The sequence below is a fragment of the Halichoerus grypus genome, chromosome 2, assembly GCF_964656455.1.
Source record: "Halichoerus grypus chromosome 2, mHalGry1.hap1.1, whole genome shotgun sequence".
NCBI classification, from domain to species: Eukaryota; Metazoa; Chordata; class Mammalia; order Carnivora; family Phocidae; genus Halichoerus; species Halichoerus grypus.
The window spans coordinates 95,441,526-95,463,298 of NC_135713.1; the positions used below are offsets into that span (position 1 = coordinate 95,441,526).

At 39.2% G+C, this 21,773-nt stretch overlaps 2 protein-coding genes across 5 annotated transcripts in view; one reads left to right on the forward strand and one right to left on the reverse strand.

Annotated features, from left to right (window-relative positions):
• The window catches only part of IQGAP2 (IQ motif containing GTPase activating protein 2), a 287,293-nt gene that overhangs the window by 72,543 nt on the left and 192,977 nt on the right, over positions 1 to 21,773 (reverse strand). For all 3 annotated transcript variants that reach the window (XM_078067166.1, XM_078067167.1, XM_078067165.1), the window contains exons 13-14: positions 18,433 to 18,596; positions 4,205 to 4,295 (exon numbers count right to left, since the gene is read on the reverse strand). In XM_078067166.1, the coding sequence (XP_077923292.1) occupies positions 4,205 to 4,295; positions 18,433 to 18,596 (255 nt within the window). The remainder of the gene's footprint in view (positions 1 to 4,204; positions 4,296 to 18,432; positions 18,597 to 21,773) is intronic.
• On the forward strand, positions 7,305 to 14,113 carry F2RL2 (coagulation factor II thrombin receptor like 2). Of its 2 annotated transcripts, XM_078067168.1 has the most exons (3): positions 7,465 to 7,518; positions 9,141 to 9,342; positions 11,567 to 14,113. In XM_078067168.1, the coding sequence occupies exon 3, from the start codon at positions 11,569 to 11,571 to the stop codon at positions 12,637 to 12,639; it is 1,071 nt and encodes a 356-aa protein (XP_077923294.1). In that variant the 5' UTR covers positions 7,465 to 7,518; positions 9,141 to 9,342; positions 11,567 to 11,568; the 3' UTR covers positions 12,640 to 14,113. The 2 variants fall into 2 exon arrangements, with proteins under 2 accessions (XP_035928147.1, XP_077923294.1); XM_036072254.2 differs by lacking the exon at positions 9,141 to 9,342 and having other exon boundaries at positions 7,305 to 7,518.

Here is a 21,773-nt window from a genome sequence, read left to right on the forward strand (position 1 = left end):
TAATTCTGAAGCCAATTTAGACCTAGAAAACATCTTATCCCATTTTAAGTTTCTGTCTCTTCCCATAAATCAAACCACACTGAACTCTTGGATGTCTAAACAAAGCTAACATGGTGAATTCTTTATTATCCACTTTAGTTCCAGCTAAGAATATTCTGGCCTAACCAATGAAAGTACTGTTTTCACAAGCCATAAATGCACTGAGTTAGAAATCTAGAACAAAAAAATGGAAGGAACCAGGTTAAAATACTTCGTAGACAAAAAAAGTTTTTGATGAAAAGGGGAGAGGTGGATATTCTTTTCTTTTTTTTTCTAACACACACATGTCAAACTCTACCATACACATGCTTAATGGTATATTAATGTCATCAAATTATGTTCACACGTACATGGAAGTACAAAAGCTGAAGGGGCAAGAAAAATGGAGTTTGACTTTCAACAGCGTAGAATCAAGATCACACAAATCTGGAAGAGTACATATAGAATCAAGAACTTCTATAGCAAACTTCAACTGCTGCAGAACAAAAGGCAAAGCAGTATGCTCTTGTGTTTATAAGAGTTAATAGGAATGGATCAACAGTTCCCCTTTCCTCTTCTCCAGGAAAGCTTTCAAGGATAGGACAAATGTGGTCCTGGTGTTTAAGAGGTTTGTGGTCTCAAAAGAAGCAGGAGGGACAAGTAAATGACAAAGAATCCTCATGTGAATTACATCTGACAGCTTCAACTAACCCAGTAGAATGGTGTATTCCTTAAAAGATGGGTATAATAAAGGCACCCATTTCTTGCATCTAGAAATGTGCTTTATCATGGAGTACTGACCTGCAAGTGGTGGGTCCACAGGTTCATTTTCTAGGTAACTGAAGCTTCTTCTTCCTCTTAAAAGAACCATTTTCCATGAAAAATCTAAAGCCCCGGAGAAAACCCTAAGAGAACAGTGTCTCTTCCTGCTCATCATTTTATCCACAGTCCCTGGTCCACAGTAGGTGCTTAATGTTTGCTGAGGGCTGCCAGAAGAGTCCTTCTTGTCACTATACTGTGCTATAATACCCTGAGTGGTTCAAGTACTATGGAGGTGTTTGGGCTTCTTTGTTCCTGCACTAAATGGCCTCAAACCCCTCTGCTTTTTCATTGCCCCCTCCTGCCCCACCAGTTCTCTTCTTGCTGCTGTGTTTGCATGGAGCAGCCAACACCTAACTGCCTGGTAATTCGTGGCTTCTGATGTGCTCTGAGCTGGGAAGAGACACAACCGAACTTGTTAGTGTTACGCCTGAGAGAAGAACACACAGGCTCCAGGTATCTGTCCGAGGGGTCTCCAGCGAGTAGAGGAAACCAGGTCCAGGGCACAGGCTTTGAGACATCGATTTTGATTGCTTTTTTGCTTCATCTGTGGGATGTGGTTTAGTTCCAGATAATTGAAGATGTCAGATAAATGGTCTACATAAAGTCAGGGATGTTTGTGGTAAAGAACAAATTAAGAAACCTCCCATAAATCTCCTAAGAGACCCGAAAGAACTGTTTGTGTTACATCTTAAGCCATATACTGGCAGTCTTTCTCTAAGGCATGTATTCTCTCCCAAGAGGTGAAATAATCCCTAGCAGGGCAAAAAATTGGTTCTTGGGGGGAGGGGGCAAAACATCTTTTTGTGTATAAAGCATAGGCCTACATATGGTACATGAACAGATACACAATTTATCTGTGGTATTAAAATATCATGGTGGGAAGTACTTAGGGAAAATTTATCTAGAAAGATTCCTTGGGGTACAATGATGGGAGAAGGTTGGGAAATACTGCTCTCAGGAGTCAAAAGTAGAGACAGACCTACTTTAAGAAAACAAGAGGCTCCAGTGGACATGAACATGGGCCCAAACGTAGAAGACTTGAGTTACTCTGTCCTTTTAAGTCTTGTCTGTGGTAAAACATATAGGGGAACACTTTTTCTTTTATTGGATTATCTGGGAGTGGGTTTGAGGCTTACAACATGTGACAAGAATCTGTTTCAAGTCTTCATACAAAGAATGAAGAATGCTTTTAAAGGTAAGATTAAACTCCTTTTTGACAAACTGGAAAATTCTCATCTTGATGTCAGAATATAGAAGGTTTTACTTCAGAACATCTTTTTGGTATTATTTATCATAGAAGATACTACGTCAACTCTTCCAAGGCACAGGACAGAAGTGGAAGACAGGATTTTAAATGTGTAGGTCGGGAGTACACCATCACACATAGTTGAGAAAGCCTCTGCCTTTCAGAGTCAGTAGAACCATGAGTGTCTCATTGGAAAAAACAGAACCAACTTCACATTTTCAGGCCACAGGTAGGAAGAACATGAATAAAATGAATGAAATGACTTCTAAATTGGTTTGATTTCTAAGAGAAAAAGGGTAACCCTTTCAGGCTGTTTGAGTGCCTATTTTTACCACCTCATTTCTTAAAAGTATTTCTTCAAACTATGGCTTCCTTTAGGTTTATATTTAAATTTAAATCTCTTAAGGACACATTTCAAATTTATTTTATTTTTTCTTAAGGATTAGAGTGCTAGAATGGAAAGACTTCAAAGACCCTAAGGGTATAAAAGTTCAGGTTGGAGAAAGGCACATATTTTTCCAGGCTGAGGAAATAAAAACCAGATGTTCCCCAGGGATGCTTCCAAAGTTTAAAAGCACATCTTTGGGGGTAAGACTAAGGTATCTCAACAGCATTCTATGACCTTACATCCTAATTGTGCCATGAATGGACAGGTTAATGAACAACACTTCCAGGAATCTTCATTTAGGTAGGTTATTTGTATATGTAGAGTGTTAGTGTATCATTCTCGAAGCTACTCTAGAATGCCATGTGATTTTTCACACTATTCCTCTATGAAAAGAGAGGCTTAGAATAAAATTAAAAGCTTAATCATATGAGCCAATGAAGGGATTCGGCCAGGTGCGGACTATGTCTATTCCACTTTGGCATTCTAGACCTGGGGAAGCCATCGTGGCTGGTTTGAGGACCCACTGGAAGAGAGAGCTAAAACCCCACTGATCACCTGACCTCCGTGAGCCCCTACTCTGACTGGTGGACCACAGGGATGTTTTGGGTTTCCTGGAATTAGTATCCGTTCAGAGCCAGTGTCCTATAATCCCTGAAAAGTCTGATTGTGTCCTTTCACCTCAGCACAGCCACCACAGTCAAAGATCGTAGACCTCTTTAGGGGAAGCCTGGAAGAAAGATGAACTGTGTAAAGTTTTGATAGTGTAGCAGTCCGTTCTCAAGAGGACTGGGTCTCCCCTTCATTCAAGGGGTTCTTGGTCTGTAAATGATTAAATATGGGAATTGATTTAGGGGACAAGACTCTCTGCTCTTGTTATTCAAGTTACACTTCTGTTCATTTGACCTAGAACTCTTCTTCCACTTGTACAAATCAAGTATGAATTTAGGAGACGGTCTGTTTCATTTCTAGGAACACCATGGTCAATCAGCCAATTCCATTGGTCTCTGTGAGTCAGATTATTCTGAGGACGGCTTTGACTCTGCTGTCCACTACAGCAACCACACCCACTGGCCTTTGGTGATTAAGAGCTGCCACCTGGCCTCTAGGGCCTGCCGCAGATTTTGGACTTGCCAGGCTCTCCACAATGGCATGAGCCAATTCCTTAAAATAAATCTCCCTCTTTCTCTATATATGTGTGTATATAGATACTACATACTTTCCAGAGAAACAACTATTTATCTACACACACACACACAGATACACACAGATATAGGACTATATATATAGCTCTGTTTTTTTTTTTTTTTTTTTTTCCCCAGAGAAAAATATGTATGTAGTTCTGTTTCTCTGGAAAATCCTGACTAATACAATGGAAGACATGGAAGGGAGGAAAGGCATTTACTAAGCAGATTGGGCTAGTTTCCTAAGGACCAAGATAAAAAAAGGGCTTGCTCACACTACAAATTTCAGAGTTTAGGAACCATTTTTTGCTTTCTGGATTTTGTTCAGCAACACCCTCACATTTCACTAATTAGCCCCTAATCACTGAAAAAAGTGCCACCACCAGTGAAGCTTATTTTTGTATAGACACTCAACAACTGAAATTGCTAAGGATCCAAATCTTCTCAGATACTAAAACTACAGAAGTTAAAAAATTATTTAAATAAAAAATAATTCAGTGGCTTAACCAGCAAGGCACACGGGGCCAGCAAAAGGAGATGAGGGCTTACATTGTTTTGCTTTGTCCTTGTCCATGTTGGCCTCATTGACCGCATGCTGTATCTCATCCAGCCAAAGAACTTTGGAAACACTCTCCGAGTCCTGGGAATATTGTCACAGAATAAAAGAAAGAATAGTGAATGATGATGAAACAGAATCAGTAACTGCTTTTCAGGAGCCTATTTTTTATAGTTTCTACAAACTCTCATTCAGCACCTACCAAGCACTGTCATAACACTGTACAAACTATTAATGAAATAACCCCCAAATCCAACCTCTTCTCCCTTCTCTACTGTCACCCCTTTAGTCCAGCCTACCATCATATCCCACCTGGACGGGTGCATTGGTCTATTTGTTTTTGTTGCTTCCAAGACTGCCCTCTACCACAGTGGTCCTCTACAGGGAAGCAGATGATCTCTTCAAAATGGACATCTCACTAGACAATCCCTCTGCTTAAACTCCTCCACAGGTTCTCCCCTGCACGTAGGAGAAAACAAAACTCCCTTCCCAGGGACTGTGGGGATCTAGCGATCCAGCCCTGCTGACCCCTCTGGCTTCACTCACACTCTTCTATTGCCTGTCCCAGACGTGCACACCAGCCTCCTTCAGATCCCAGCATTCTACCCCGGCTGTGTGGTTGTTGTTTCTTTCTGACCCTTCAGGCCTTAATTCAAATGTCACCTCCTCCTTAAAAGCCTTCTCTGAATACTCTCTTCCTTAATCACTAACTGTGGTACCCAAGGTGGCCCAGAGTACCACAGGATATTTTAAATTTGAGGGAAATACAATGACATTTATCAGACAGAGAGACAAAAATAAGGCAAAGAACCCTCAAGGAGCTAACAGTTTAGTAGAAAAGATACATTTATCTAAAAATAATTATAATACAATGTGATCACGGTAATAATAGCTGTAGATACATGATCTACAGTCAAGAAAGGATTAACTTATATAGGGGTGAATTACAGGGGGGAGAAAACAGTAGCTAAGGACAGCTTCAGAACAGAAGTGATAAAAGCAATCAAAAGGTATTAAGTTATCTTTACGATTCATTTTACTTTTGGGTTGGTTGTGATGATCATACTACAAACATGGTGCTGGCATATAATGTAACTAAATAGGACTTCCAGACAGTAACTGCCAAGATTACATAAACTTGCCCAAGATTACAAGTAAATACTATCAGGAAAAATTAAATATTTTCAAGAAAGAAGAGACATTTATTTTTAAACAATTGGAGACATTTGCCCATGTGTAGTATTAAGTGTCATGTGCTAAATGCAAAAGCAAGGCTGTGATGAACAGAAAGTAGCTCATCAGAGCTACTCATGATAGATGGACGGGTTTCAGGAAGGAGAAATAATAATGCAGCAGCTCCTCTGGCAGGCTTCAATACTATTTCCCTCAGAGACTAACCCGAGATAATGTTTGTGGAAAGCACTCTGAAATGAGACAAATACAGCCTAAAAACTACATTCCATACAAGTTCATTTATATATGTTTCAGTTTTTTTGAAGAGTATTTACCAAATTCCTTCATAACTTATCGCTATAGAAGATACACCATACAAACTTTTGCCCAGATGAGAAGTTAACAATCCCACTTCAAAGCTTAAAGTATCCGTTTTATAGGGCAAACCAAAGAGAAACTTGACAAAGCAAATGAATTTAAGTCAACAGCTTAAATCATGACTCATTACACTAAAGGATGCTTAGAGTTAAATACAAAACCAGGAGTAAAAACTGAATCCTACCAGTTTAAGGTCTCCTTTTAAATTGCTCACTAGAAGTCTGGAACTATATTTATAGGATGGTCAGGGTTCCACCTCTAACTAAAGAGCCAGATTCAGCATATGAGTTACAAATGGATTAAGTAAAGAGAGGTTAGACCATCTGTAAATCAAGACATAAATTCCTGAATTTAGATGAGTCCTAGACAATTTTAATTAAACAAAAATGTACCCCTTTCAATATTTTGTGGCACTTTGGTTTTTATTTCTGCGGATAAAATAACTTTTGGTCTCAGCTTCTGTTACCATATATTATGTAGTTGAAATATCTGACACTGACTTTTGATTGCAAAACTCTTCCTGTGACGCAATTTAATCAAGTGTGAAAAGTTTACACAGATCAATTCCTTCCTGGCTTATCCCTCAGCCTGTAAGTCTTAGGTGAAACCTGCACTTTCTGATTCTTGCTGCATTTTATATGCAACATGCTGTTGGATCGTTTGGCTTAGTGTTTAACCTTAAATTGTGTTAATTACAGAAAAACCCGTTACAATGCAGTTTGTTTGTTTTTTTACTAAACATTAATCATATCCTCCAGGAAATAACTACTCACAAAAGCTTATATGTTGTGCAACAATGTGATCATACTAAATACTATTGAGTTGTACACTTAATAATGATTAAGATGGTCAATTGCATGTTACACTTATTTTGCCACAATTAAAAAAAGAAGCTTATTATAGACCTGCTCACCAACAACCATGGAATAAACAGAGTTCTCTGTGTTTCAATGTTGTATCATGATTTCAGTTTAACCAACAAGTATGTTGAGTTACGGCAAAACAAAACACCGTAAAACCAAGTCTGGCCAAGGAGTGATGACAAATTCAGACCAATGTGACACTGATGGAGAATTTTCAAAGTAATCAAGCTCTGACATTTAACTTCCTAAAAAATGCTTGTTTTCCATAATTCATTTCATTTATAATTATGTAAAGAGTTTAAGAATTACGATTTGAAAGAGCTGGGAGGATAAGGAAAGGATAAATTCTGACAGCTCAATTACTGAGTAGAAATTACACTCTGGAAGTGTGTTTTTTATAAATGGATAAAATTGAGATATGTGACAGTCTCAAAACTGACTGCTACTCAACATCTACTGTCAGCTTACTTCTGGAAAGGACTGTATGTTACCTACATTCTTTCCATGCACAGAAGTATAATGGTTGGGAATTACAGCATCTACTCTGAACGGATTATTAGGGGTGGGTAAGAGTTAAATGATTTTCTCTGGGGATAAAGTAATGTGCTCAGAGGCTCAGCCTGAGTCATGCGCACTGCAGCATGAGCACTGTCACACCCTTTCCGTCCAGAGGACCTGGGCAAGTTTCCCAGTCTGCGGAGCCCAGGACAGCACACTCTTAAGGAGAGAACAAGGTTTCCATTTGCTGTTAACACATGAAACTGAGGTGGAACTGTGCTCCCTAGTTCTATACATTTAATAACATCTGGGAAACAGAACTCAGGTCACCAAGATGAAAGCCCTCATCTTTGCTGCTGGAGTAATGCTTCTGTCGCCCACTTTTTGTCAAAGCGGTAAGCTCTTTTCTCATGGGGCATGTTGGGGGTGCTGGTTTGCGTAGCAAGAATGAACTGCATCCAATTTTCTTTGCATTTCACACAGTCTGCAACCCAAAAGGCAGAGCTTTGTGTTTGTTATTAAAAGGTAGCATCATAGAGGTGAATAGCTATGGTCTGTTCACTCTATTCAACCCTTGCCAAAAACTAATGTTCTCTGCTGAGATTTAAAAATTTGTGGCGTGGTCAAGATTTTAGATCTCTAAAATGAAGAATCAAATTTCTTTGTGAGAAGATTCTGACTTTCTAAGAATTTCCTCTGAATCAACAAAAATAGTACACTTTCAAGAAATTTAAAAAAATCCCAAGTTTATACATTCTCTTGAAGCACAAATGGTGGGAAACAAGGATATTCCCAGAAAGAAAGAGTGGTCTTTCAATAAGTAATGCTAACAAGTTAGTGTTTCTTAATGAAATACCTTTTTTGACTTTTTCTTGTATCACGGAGTTTTCCCTACGTTCACATGATTTTTTATAGTTTGAGAAATGAGATCTCCCAGATACTATTATGCAACTCTTAATGTGTTTCCTATTTCACTCAACACAATGTTAGCCTGTCACCTCCTGCTTACTCCAAAATAAACCAGTTTGCAATAGATCTGGATCCACAACTTTTTTTTTTTACTGTTAGGTCATTCTCCTGCCAACATTGTTAGGAGTGGGAGAGTGGGAGAGCTGGGGTGAGGGGCAGCGATGAAGTAGAATAAACAGAAATGCAGCAAAACCAAGTCTCCATAAAGGAACGTTGCTTCAGTTGCCAAGGTGGTTGTAGGACAGTCCCAAGAGAACCCACTCAGAGCAATAGCACATGTGTGATTCATGAAAAGGACAACTGACTGTTCTTTCTGGGTGTGGATGAACGCGAATACAGCAGAAAAGCAAAAGAAAAGCGGTTTGTGAAGGGGGTTCCTTCAAGATGCTGGTGGGGTTTCACAGAGGCGAACAGGGGGCATTTAAAGGTGACAAAGGAAAAGGCAGTGCATCTGCTTTCTTCCATGGGGTGGGGGGAGAAACGTGAGCGAAGAACCGATTGTTTAGAGGCTGAAATCTGGTCCCCTTGGATCAGTCCTTTTCTCAGAACTTTCCCCAAGTTAAAAACATTTCAGAAACATTCTGCCAAATGGAAGACTGTATTAAGAATTCATCGAGGGGCGCCTGGGTGGCTCAGTTGGTTAAGCGTCTGCCTTCGGCTCAGGTCATGATCCTGGAGTCCCGGGATCGAGTCCCACATTGGGAATCCCTGCTCTGCAGGGAGTCTGCTTCTCCCTCTGACCCTCTCCACTCTCATGTGCTCTCTCTCTCTCATTCTCTCTCTCTCAAATAAATAAATAAAACATTAAAAAAAAAAGAATTCATCGAAATTTTTAAAAAATATGTAAAATTTAACAATGAGTACTATTCTGAAGGCATACCAGACTCCAAGGAATAAGACTTATTTAAGTTGAACCAGATCTGGAATTCTCATGGAAAAAGGAATCAAGACTTTTTCACAAAGTCACTGTTTACCCTGTTTTTAGGCACCATGTCTTGCTTAACCACAGGAATTTTCTGCAAACTGACAAACACTTCATTTCAAACAGCTCTTATCAGATCTTGAGAGGAAACAGCTTGTACACCATGTTCTTCATCCACCGTCTTCCAGCTTTGTGCCTACTTCCCAAGGCACTTCTCTATGGGTGATATCAAATTTAAGCATTTTCCAAAATGCAAAATTGAGAACGATTTGTGTGGCTGAACTCAAGCATCATGCAACACACCTTCAGAGTTCACATCCAAACACAGGTACAGAACACTTCCCAGATTTTTCTTTCTTTTTCATTAATCTCTTCTCCCGTAAATGACACCTGAACACCTCCCTGTCCCTACTTGTTCAGGCAACACTTTCTGTCTTACACACTGAATTCAGTTTGTGCAATCTCAAGGTTACGAGGGAGGCTTCAATTTCACCTGGGGGTGAACTGCTAGAGATTACAGCAAGAAGAGAAACTGGCTTTGAATGAGAACCAGGTTATTAATCACTAACTCCAAGTATTCAACATGTAGGAATCCAGAGGTCATGGGAAAAGATGTAATTGGCAGAGCAACGGTATTTTAAATTAATATGAGGTTTGAAATCAGCATGAAAGTCCATCTTAGAAATTTCACAGAATCTACTTTCTGTACATCTCCAAGATTAATTTATGGAAAAATTATATAATGAGAAATTGGTTTGAGTATTAAGGTCTAGTGTATTTTTGAAATTGCTCTTGCATAAGTTAGGATTATTAAAATCAGCCTGCCAACCAATGCCCAACATTTATAGTATGTAGTTGTTGTGTCTCTATTCCTTTTTGTTCCATTTCCAATTTTCATAAATGGAATTTTTTGTGTCATTAGTTTCAAGTACACAACTTAGCGATTCAACAATTCTACACATTGTGTGGTGTGATTACCATTTGTCACCATACAATGTTATGAGATCACTGACTATATTCTCTATTTCCATCTTTTCTTCCTTTGTTTCCTCTCCTCTTGTCCCTTGTCCCATCTTCTTGGCCAACATCATCTAGAGGAGAAACCTGCCTCCTGCCTCTCCCTCATTGCCACCAGAGCCAACTGGATGCCAAGTCCTTGGAGGTGCCATCAGTCTCAAGTGTTCATCTTCGTCATTCTACTGCCATTGCTCTAATCCATTACTGTCCGCCTTGAGTTTGAATGACTACAGTAGCCTCCAAATCAGTCCCCCTTGCCTCTAATTTCTTACCTTTTCAGTCTGTTCTCTACACTGTCACCAAAGTCATCTTAAATATAAGTCAAATCAGGGTTATATTAGCATGCTATTGCTGCTGGAACAAATTACCTCAAACTGAGTGGCTTAAAACAATACAGATTATATTTCTGGAGGTCACAAGTCCTGAAGTCCAGGTGTCAGCAAGGCTGTGTTCATTCCGGACACTCTAGGGGAGAACCTGTTGTCTTGCTTTTTTCAGTTTCTAGAGATCACTTGCATTCCTTGGTTTATGGCTCACCCTTTCATCCTCAAAGCCAGCAGCACAGCATCTTTAAATATCTGGCATTGACTCTCTTGCCTCCCTCTTATAAGGAGTCTTAGGATTACATTTGGCCCACTTAGCCAATCCAGGACACTGATGCCATCTGAAGATCCTAAATCACATCTGCAAAGTCCCTTTTGCCATATAAAATAACATATTCAACAGTTCCCGGCATTAGCAGGTGGAATCTTGGGGGCCCATCATGCTGTCTGCCACAGTGGCCATGCCTCTGTCCACAATTTTGTATGTGCATAACCCCAGCATCTAAGAATGGGCACGTCATTTCTTAGTATAGGTAAGAGGCCCTTCAGAGATTTGGCTGGAACCTACTCTTTCATCTCTCAGATGCACCTTGTGAGCGTAAGAGGACAAGTTTTTGTGCATCTTCTCCACTAGTCTGACATAGAGTTTAAAACTCTATCACTGGCATATAAATATGCAATAAACATTTGCTGAATTAACTTATCTGACATTCCCACATCCCATACCAGCCCACACTATGCCTCTGTCCATATTTCACCATCCAGATTCTTACTCATCTATTAATTTCCATCTCTCCATGAACCTTGCTCATCTTTGTTCATGTTCATCTTTTTCCTGACATTCTGCTCAAACACTTAAATCTGTTAACTACTGTCTGGATGCCTATATGATTTAGAGTCAACATGACTTTGGCCTGTAGAGGTCTGATATGCTATTACTGTTTTCCCCAGCAGTATTATAAACTTTCTACATGCAGGGAGTTGCCATCTCATTTTTGTTCCTGCATGGGTGAGCACAGTGCTGGGGCATATGATATATACCAAATGCATTCCTGTTGATTACCTGATTTATAGTGATTTTTGACAATAAAAATGATCCTCAATTCTACAACTACAGAAATTATGTAGCCTAAGGCTTTTAGTTTTATTGTCTCCTGAACCTTAGCCATGGGCTCAGCAATGATCCACGTTAATACTTCTTCTCAATTACAGGCATGGAAAATGATGTACGCACCTTGGCAGAACCAACCTTACCTATTAAGACCTTCCGTGGGGACCCCTTCAGTTCTTTTGAAGACTTCCCCCTTTCTGCCATAGAAGGCTGGACAGGAACTACCACAACTGTAAAAATTAAGTGCCCTGAAGAAAGTGTTTCAAATCTTCACGTGAATAATTCTACCATGGGTTACCTGAGCAGCTCCTTAAGTACCAAACTGATACCTGCCATCTACATCCTGGTGTTTGCAGTAGGTATGCCAGCCAATGCGGTGACCCTGTGGATGCTCTTCTTCAGGACCAGATCTATCTGTATGACCATCTTCTACACCAGCCTGGCCATTGCAGACTTTCTTTTCTGTGTCACGCTGCCCTTTAAGATAGCTTACCACCTCAATGGGAACAACTGGGTATTTGGAGAGGTCATGTGCCGGGCCACCACAGCCATCTTCTATGGCAATATGTACTGCTCCATTCTGCTCCTCGCCTGCATTAGTATCAGCCGCTACCTAGCCATCGTTCATCCTTTTACTTACCGAGCGCTGCCCAAGCGGACCTATGCCTTCAAAACCTGTGGATTGGTGTGGGCAATGGTTTTCTTATACATGCTGCCATTTCTCATCCTGGAGCAGGAGTATTATCTTGTCCAGCAGGACATCACCACCTGCCATGATGTCCACAACACATGCGAGTCCTCGTCTCCCTTCCAACTCTACTACTTCATCTCCTTGGCATTCTTTGGATTCTTAATTCCCTTTGTGGTCATTATCTACTGCTACACAGCCATCATTCGGAGGCTTAATATGTATGATGACAGATGGTTGTGCTATGTTAAGGCGAGTCTCCTCATTGTTGTGATTTTTACCATTTGCTTTGCTCCAAGCAATATTATACTTATTATTCACCATGCCAACTACTACTACAACAACACTGATGGCTTATATTTTATCTATCTCATAGCTTTGTGCCTTGGGAGCCTAAATAGTTGCCTAGATCCACTCCTTTATTTTCTCATGTCAAAAATCATAGATCACTCCACTGTTTACCTTACGATGGTGAAATCATCTTAGAGAATAAGGAAGGCTATCTGTGAAAACATACATTCTTAGGATAACATATGCCTAGTGCAAGGAGTTCTATCCTGTCGCTCCATTTTTGAGTTCCTAAGAAATACTGCTTCAGAATAAAATATTACAAGAGCACTTTTTTACTTTACTACTTTTTCAGGGTTTTAAGAATGTCACTGCAGGAGCAAAGACATCACCATTTTCTTTAGGGCAACTGACACACTTGCCTGACTGGTACTTCAAGCTCTTTACATCTCCATCTTCCCCGCTTCTATGAGGTTTCTGCTCTAGGTGTCTCGGCGGAGGAGGTGGGACACAATGAAGTACAGGGAGAAGCTAAGATCTCCGTTTTCACTATCTGGCATCATTTTTAATTCTTTTGCCTCCCTCCACTCTCATGCTGGTGGCTACCTCGTCAGCTCACTCTGAGTTATTTTTATCACTAGGGTCCATTACCCTAGTCCAACCTTTGCCTTCTTGCCATTCTCCTCACTGCCAGCCTATCCTCCATTTCACCGGCCACCACCAGAGTACTCTTCCTCAGATAGCAGATTGAGCACATCACTCAAAACCCCCAGTTCAAAAACTGCCACTGACTGTCCACTGCTTTGGAATAAACTAGAAATCTCTAGCTTGCCATTCAGGGCTAACATTTCAACTCTACTTCCCAATAAACCTTGCCTGCCAAGTAGGCAATGGCCAAGCTTCTTGCTTTGTTGTAATCTTGATTTCTCCACTCTTTGCTCTTGCCTCTTAACTATAAAGCTGTTTTTAACATGTCTGCCTTAATTCTTTCCATCTCTTAAAGTCTTCAATGGACCATTCTTCTGATTGTCAAGCTAGAAGTTCATTTTTCTCATCTCCCTTTCTTGTATTTTTATTCTGACACTTATATGTAGTTCCTTTACATACAAATATTAATTTCATTAACACTTAATTAAGTACCACGTAAAGAAGGGGCTCATCCTCTCCCTTCTTTAGCTTCTTGTAGATCCAAGTCTTCTCAGGGTCCAAGTCTTCTCTGTGGGGCCCAGATTCATGCTTTGTATATCATGCTGCTGAGTGAATGAATAAAATCCCAAAGCATCTAAGCATCATGAAAGCCCATTCAATTCTTACTGAGAAGGCAAGGTTCCCTGTACAACATCAGACATCATTTTTGGTTGGGCATGTAAAAAAAAAAAGAAAAAAAAGCTAAACTAGAACACACTCATGAGGTCATTTAGAAGTTTAAAATAACATCTCCAATATTTTTTTCCTTATATGTAGTTTTTAATGGGGAAATATTTTGTTATAAATGCCCAGTATATTCCTATAAGTCAATGACATTTCTCTTAGTTTAGGGATTAGATAGGAGATGGGATATTAGTGGTTAAGGATATGAAGGATTGCTGACATAAATGTTCAAGTCCATGGGAATGTGCATAGACCATATACTTTGTAGTGACTATCAAAACAATAAAATATCTTAAAAGAATTGTTTTATTGTTCAGACTTTCCTATTTCATTGGATTTAGTTAAAAAAAAAAAAACCTACAAAAACCCCACACATGATGATCTTTTATAGTAGGTATGTGGTTACATGAAGAATAAAAATCAGTTAAACACTAAAGCAAGCAAGAGAAAGAAACTTGTGGGCACCTGGCTGGCTCTCAGTTGGTAGAGCATGAGACTCTTGATCTCTGGATTGTGAGTTTGAGTCTTATGTTGGGTGTAAAGATATGGTGGGTATAGAAATTACTTAAAATTAAAAAAAAAACACTTTTTTTTTTTAAAGAAAAAGAAACCTATAGTAAGTTTTAAGATGACAAAAACTTCAATGAAAGGAATTGGTTTCTGCAAATAAAGTCACCACGTGGAATACAGTTTTACCTAGGGGAGAAAAATGCAGCCAATATTCACTTGTTAAAAGCACACAACTCTTATGTAGTAAATATACATGTAGCAAAACCAAACTTTTTTGGGGGGTCTAATTCCTAAGTTCTCAAGGAAAGCCTTTAATTTTAAAATAGCTCACAATTCACTGCCTCTAGTGAAGAGACATAGAAAACGTCTTTTCTGCTAAGTATGTGCTAACATGCCTATTACCCAGCCTTTCTCCATGAGACAAAAGAAATTTGGTGCCCAGGCAAGGTTACACTTGAAATATTATTAACAAGGATCAAGAATTCTCACCAACTTACATCAATGTTCTCAATCTTTTATAAAGCTGGCCACAAGTTCCATGCAGACGCTATCCATTGTGATCATTAACAGCTGTATACTTTCACACAAACTTTACTTTATACTGACAATACTAGTAATATAATTTTTTTTCTATTATTTTCCAAGGCCAGACCTTGGGAAGGCAATGCACAGAATAACCTCCATCAAAAACTGGAATTTCTAGGTAACAAAATAGCAGAGATTAGAAAACACACATAGAGACCTCACCAAATAAATAACAGAATCAGATTTTTTCCAGGGAAAGAACAGGCTGAGAAAAACCAAGTTTCAAAACAAATGGGCAGAGAAAGAAAATAGTGTTTAAAAAATGGCCATTTAACCAAATCAGATTCATTGCTTGGAGTGGTAATGTTTTCAACGTGTTAGCTTTTGCCAATACAGTTCAAGCTCCTAATTTTATAGGCCAAAAGTGGTTTAATGCCTGAGCTAGAACCCAGATCCTTAGGCTCATATTTAATGCTCTATTTCCACTACTAAAGCTACTGCTCTTAGACTTAGGAAGCAAGCCTGAGAGAGAGCTGGCAAAGCGTGGACACTCAGCAAAGGCTTCTGAGTGTTCTAGCGAGGTCCTGTGACATTCCCTCTTGACCTAAAGCCATTAGATTGGAAAGCTCTGGAGGGGACTTCCACAGCCTGCCTATGAAAGGTGTGAGGAGTCAAGTTCACTTCAAGGACAAACCTCATGTGGGCTGTGGGTCTATCTCTATTCTGTACCCAGAAGATCCCAAGTGTGGTTTGTGGGTGCAGCAATCTGTGTGTCTAGTAAGGACCTTGTGACACAGTCATCGCTCAGCCCTTACCTGTGTGGCAACCCGTCAGGGCCCACAGTAACATTTGCTATATTCATAATTAATGCAATTGGATATAACTATATGTCGATATGTAGAAATAGAAATATATGAACATACAAAGATGTATTATCACATCTGTATATCACCGTTTGACCCTTACCATAATCCTTTAAGACAGGCTCTACTACACCCATTTGACACATGTGGAAAAGGAAGCACAAAGAGTTTGAGGGACTTGACTAAAATCTCTGGTTATTCTGTGACAAAGCCAATCCTGGAGCGGTGCCTGTCTGTCTCCAAAGCAAGTAACTTTATCTTCCAATGCTGGCAAGTGTGGCTTGTGCCACGACCATGGCTCCATCCGTGGGGACAGCAGACGGAGGAGACCCATTCTGCCCTCCCTGGGATGTGGGGACCCAAGGCTTGAGTTTCAGTCTCACCGTTCTATTCCCTGGCCTGCGATTTAACATTCACGTTCCCTCACATCAGGGGAGAGGGGGCCCAGCCCCCCAGCTGCTGGGAGGGTCAAATGAGGATGATTTACTGACGGCATCCTTAACACCCAGGGGGTAAGGCAACGTTACGGCCATCCCTGTCAGAAGCCCAACATCTCAGAAGTCCCCACATTGGGGGATATTTTTCTTCACCTGTAAGGAGCCAGTTCAGTAGTGTGGGGTGACTAGGATGTGTGTGTGTGTGCATGCGCGCGCCCACGCACATGTATATGATTATACGTGTGTATATATAAATACACATACATCCATATAAACATAGACACTTTAAATTTTATTTATTAAAACTATTTTTGTATAGGTAGTATATGGTACAAAATTTAAAATGCTGAAAAATATTTTTTCTTCTCCCCTCACCACTCAATTCTCTTTGCCAGAGGCAACACTTCTGAATGCTGCTCAAGACTACATTATGACAAAATATTTCTAATAACTTGTATTGAAGTTAGCTGCTTTGAAGGGAACACTTTGACTGGGCCAGTAGGTCTTATTCCAGAAACTAAGTTACAGGGGGAAACAGCCCTCTGTGAGTTCTTTACACTATTTTTTGTTTTGCTTTTTAAGTTTAGAAACATTCAGCATGTAATACATTCACTCTGTAAAAAATGAAACCCAAACAGCACAACAACAGAATAAGAAAGAAGTCTCCCAGGCCACCTGGCTAGCTTAGTTGGTACAGCATGCAAATCTTGATCTCAGGGTTGCGAGTTCGAGCTCCACATTGGGTGTAGAGATAACTTAAAAATAAAATCTTAAAAAAAAAAAAAAAGTGTCTCCCATCTACACCAGCTTTCTAGTTCACCTTCCAGAAGATGTTTCCTTCTATAAATATTTTATGCACATACAAGCATATGCTTACAATTGGTGTGTATTCCATTTTGAGGCATGTGGAAACACGTTTTTTTATTTAACGATATACATACTGAAGATTGTCCAATATAGATGCACTCATTCTTTTTAATGACCACAGAGTTATTTCACTATATGGATATTCTGCAATTTACTTAACTGACCCGCTCTTGATGGATATTTATGTTGTTTTGGGTCTTTTGCTATTACAGTGCTTCAATAAATATCTTCTTCCATCTGCCTTAATGCAGAACAATATATGTTTCTGAATCAGACAGACCAGGTCATGGTTGCAGAACTAATTACTTTTTGGATAGCTTTGGACAAATGACTTAGTCTAAGTTCCATTATCTATAAGATGATAATAAAGAGATTTCATTCATATGGCTGTTATGGATTATAATGATTATATGAGATGGTATGCATACAAGTACTTAGTACCATGCGTGGCAAACAGCGGGTGCTCAATTAATGTTTGCTCTAGTCAAAGATGTTTTTCCTGTTTTGGATGAGGCAGTTTCTGGGTTGTGAAGACCTATACAGAGGAAACATCCACCCTTTGGGGTTTGGTTTGCACCTGGGGACATGGCAGCTACGAACAGGTCCCAGGTAGCATCACTACCACTCTCAGGGATGAGGTCATAAACTTCGCCACTTAGTACCCTTCCAAGAGGGGCTAGCGTCTGTGGAATTCCTCCCACGATCAGTATAAGCTCTGTAGCGAGGAAAAAACCCTCTGCTCTTTAAGGGGACTGTAGCCAGGTCGGTCTCCTCCTGTGCGGAGAACAAACCATGCTCACACCCTCCTGGCCCTGTGTTCCCTCCCTGCACCCTCCTGCTTTCCACCCGCCTAACCAGCTCCTCCTTCCCTTTCAGGTGCAGCTCCTGTTCTGTCTCCACGACCACTCCTCTTAGGTCTCTCGTCTTCAACAATCCCCTGTCCCTGCATCACTCTGTGCAGGACTTGTTTTGACATATACTTCTCTCACTATTATGTAACTATTCTATATGAGAATGCCCACTGTCTCAGTTTCTAAGCATCTTAAGGATAAGGACAGAGAACTTCAAATGTCATGTGTTCCTGGTATCATCTCCCCCCCTACCGGATGCTACACACGGTACTAAGCACACAGTATGTGCTCAGTCAATATCCAATGACTTGGACTCTGAACAAGAACTTAACCACCAATGAGTTTTTAGTTAAAGTAGAAGTAGTAATTAGCTCTGGAGCCACCTTCCTCCTCATGTTTGACACAAAAATAAAAAGAACCCTATTATTTCCATTTTGATCCACAGGCAATTGCTGGGACAAGCAGCTCATAAGTTTTAGGAAAAACGAGTAAAGCAAATCCTCCCTCTCAGCCCCCCTCCCCAAGCCACTCTGTAAATTTAAAAGCAACAAACCTACTGAGACTCACCATGAGTTTCTGTGATTTAGCATGGTATAAAACATCCTGGTAGTGCTGGGCGCAGTCTGGGTCTACATTTTTAATCTTAGCAGTCGGTAACAGCAGAGTATCTAAAGTTTTCAAAGGATTCCCTTCATCAATAGCTTCATTGATGTGTCCTACAGCCACAATTCCTAGGGGGAAAAAAGTTTTCTTCTTAAGTCACAGTCCATTATAAGTTCTCTAGAATCACTTATGACAAAGATTTAGTTAGAAAGGGGGATGGGCCCCTCCCCCTCCCCAAACTGTAAGAGCTAATAAACAAGCACGCCACGGCTGCAGGCTACAAGATCAATGTAGGAAAATCAAGTGTATTTCTCCACACTCACATTGTACAATCTGAAAATGAAATGGAGGAGAAAATTCCATCTGGAATAGGTTCCAATCACAAATACACTATAATTACTTAAAGAAAACAGGAATAAATTTAACAAAAGAAGCACGGGACATGTTCACTGAAAACTATGAAACACCATGTAAAAAAATTAAAGATGACCTAAATAAATTGAAAACTCATCCCATGTTCGTGGATCTGAAGAGTTAATACTGTTAAGATGGAAATACTCCTCAAACTGCTTTATAGATTCAGTGTAATCCCTTCAAAATCCCAGCTGCCTTCTTCTTTCAAACAGAAATTGTCAAGCTGAATCTAAAATTACTATGTAAATGCAAGGGGCCAAGAATAACCAATGCAATCTTGAAAAACAACAAAACTGGAGTTCTCTTCTCATTCTGAAAACTTACTACAAAGCTACAGTTAATCAATACCGCACAGTACTGACGTAAGGACAGATGTACAGATCAATGGAAAAGAATTTAGAGTTCAGAAATAAACCCTTACATTTATGGTCAATTGATTTTTGACAAGAGTGCCAAGACAACTCAATAGGTCAAAGTCTTTATAACAAACGGCACTGGGACAGCTGGACATCAGATGCCTAAGAGTGAAGTTGGACTCCCTACATCACATCATACACAAAAAATAACCCCAAATGGGTCACAGACTTAAGTGTAGAAGCTTAAACTATGTAACACTTAGAAGAAAACACAGGAGTAAATCTTTGCGGCCTTGGGTTAGGCAATAAGTTTAGCTGTGACACCAGAAACACAACTGAAGAAAAAGATAAATACATGGGATGTTGTAAAAATGGAAACTTCTGTGCTTCAAAAGACACCAAAGAAGGTGAAGATAATCTAAAGATTGGGAGAAAATACTTGCAAGCTCTGTATCTGATGAAGACTTGTATACCTTATATATGTGTATCCTAAATATAAGGAATTCTTATAACAGGGCAATGAAATAAAAAGCCAATTTAAAATGGATAAAGGCCTTGAACACACACTTCTTGAAAAAAGATATACAAATGGCTAATAATCACATGAAAAGATATTCATATTAGCTGTTAGGAAAATGCAATTCAAATCACAATGAGATACCACTTTATACCAATTAGGACAGCTATAATAGAAAAGACAATAGCAAGTGTTGTGAGGATGTGGTGAAATTGGAACTCTCATACATTGCTGGTAGAAAGAGGAAATGGTACAGTTGTGATGTGTCCTACAGCTACAATTCCTAGGGGTACAGGAATGAAAAATACAGAAGCCAAGCTATGGAATTTGACAAGTTTTTACAACTCTAGCAAAGGATATCTATTTGGAGGCCCCCTCTTAGCACCATCTAATTATTAAAAATAAACTATCAGCCAGTCATAAAATACTACAGCGTATATATGTATATGCATGAATATACTTATATACGTTTGACCCTTGAACAGTGTGGGGGTTAGGAGCATCAACCCCTCATGCAGTCAGAAATCCATGTATTACTTTTGACTCTCCCCAAATTTAACTGCTAATAGCTTACTATGGACTAGAAGCCTTACCGATAACATAGTCAACTAACAAGTATCTTGTATGTTTTTATGTATTACATATGTATTCTTATAAGCTAGGGAAAAGAAAATGCTAAGAAAATCATAAGGAAGACAAAATACATTAACAGTAATGTACTGATAAAAAAAATCCATGCACATACATACACACACACATACACACACTAACAGGGGGCTTTTGCTTCCCAGGTTAGTGCTGACGGATAAGAACTAGTAAAGAAACTACACATTAACAAGCAGTGCTTACAAAATAAACATTCTTAGAGCCAAACTACTGTCATTTTGTTAGCTACTTTTCAAACATAATCACAAGTCACTTTACAAACGTGACATGCTATGAAACAAAGTAAGTACTGTAATTTTTAAGAACTATCTTTGTTCTGACGCTCAAGTTAAATATTTAGCTAAATATCTCCTGAAGAGATGACCCATAAATACTACCTTGCTAAGAATGAAAAGATTTATCTGTAGAAGGAAAGGGACAATTTAAAATGCCCAGAAATTATTCCAGATTATAACACTTAAATATATTTGAAGAATAAGCAAAAACACTTCTCTAAAATGCAAGTTACATTATATCAAAACACTGGAAGAATTCAGGAAAGTAAGTACTATCCATATATATAAGGTATTATCATTTTACCCTGTAGGAGTTATAACCTGGAGAACATAGAATACTTCATGTCATTCCCTGGACATGAAATCCCTTTGGTAGACTGTTCTAAATACTTTTAAACACCCCATTCAAAAATTAACAGAACTATGTCTGAGAAAGAGAATGTGTGTTCCTAATGGCCAATCACCTGGGAATGAGTGCATTCCAGCTGACTTGATTGAAATCACTTGTTTAAGTTTTTGTTTGTTACGTTTCTAAGAATACAAGCTGCTGAGGTCATAGTAAATGACCTCACAGGAGCTGAAAGACCTACCCAGAAGCACCCTGGCACATCTGTATCACTTCCTCTGTTTATAAGAAAAGGGAAAATCCCACTGCTGAGCCTTAGTCCATGACCCACTTCTCTATTTTTTTGAGGGGAAAAGAGGTTTATTTTTGAGAACATTATTCAACATTTATTAAGCACTAACTATATCCTTAGGAATTTGCTAAGTCATCTGCATAAAAAATGTAAATAAAAGATGGCTTTTAGAAAAAAAGAGACTCAATTACTGTGACCAAAATCAAAACATAAGATACAAGAAGTAGAACAGAGGAATTAGAATGTCTATTGCTTACATAAGATGTCTCCCACAACAACAACACATCCAAAACGGAGCTCTTTATTTGTTCAACTTTTTTTTTTTTTTAGTGTTTCAAGTTTTTATTTAAACTTTAGTTAGTTAATATATAGTGTAATACTGGTTTCAGGAGTAGAATTTAGTGATTCATCACTTACATATAACACCCAGTGCTCATCA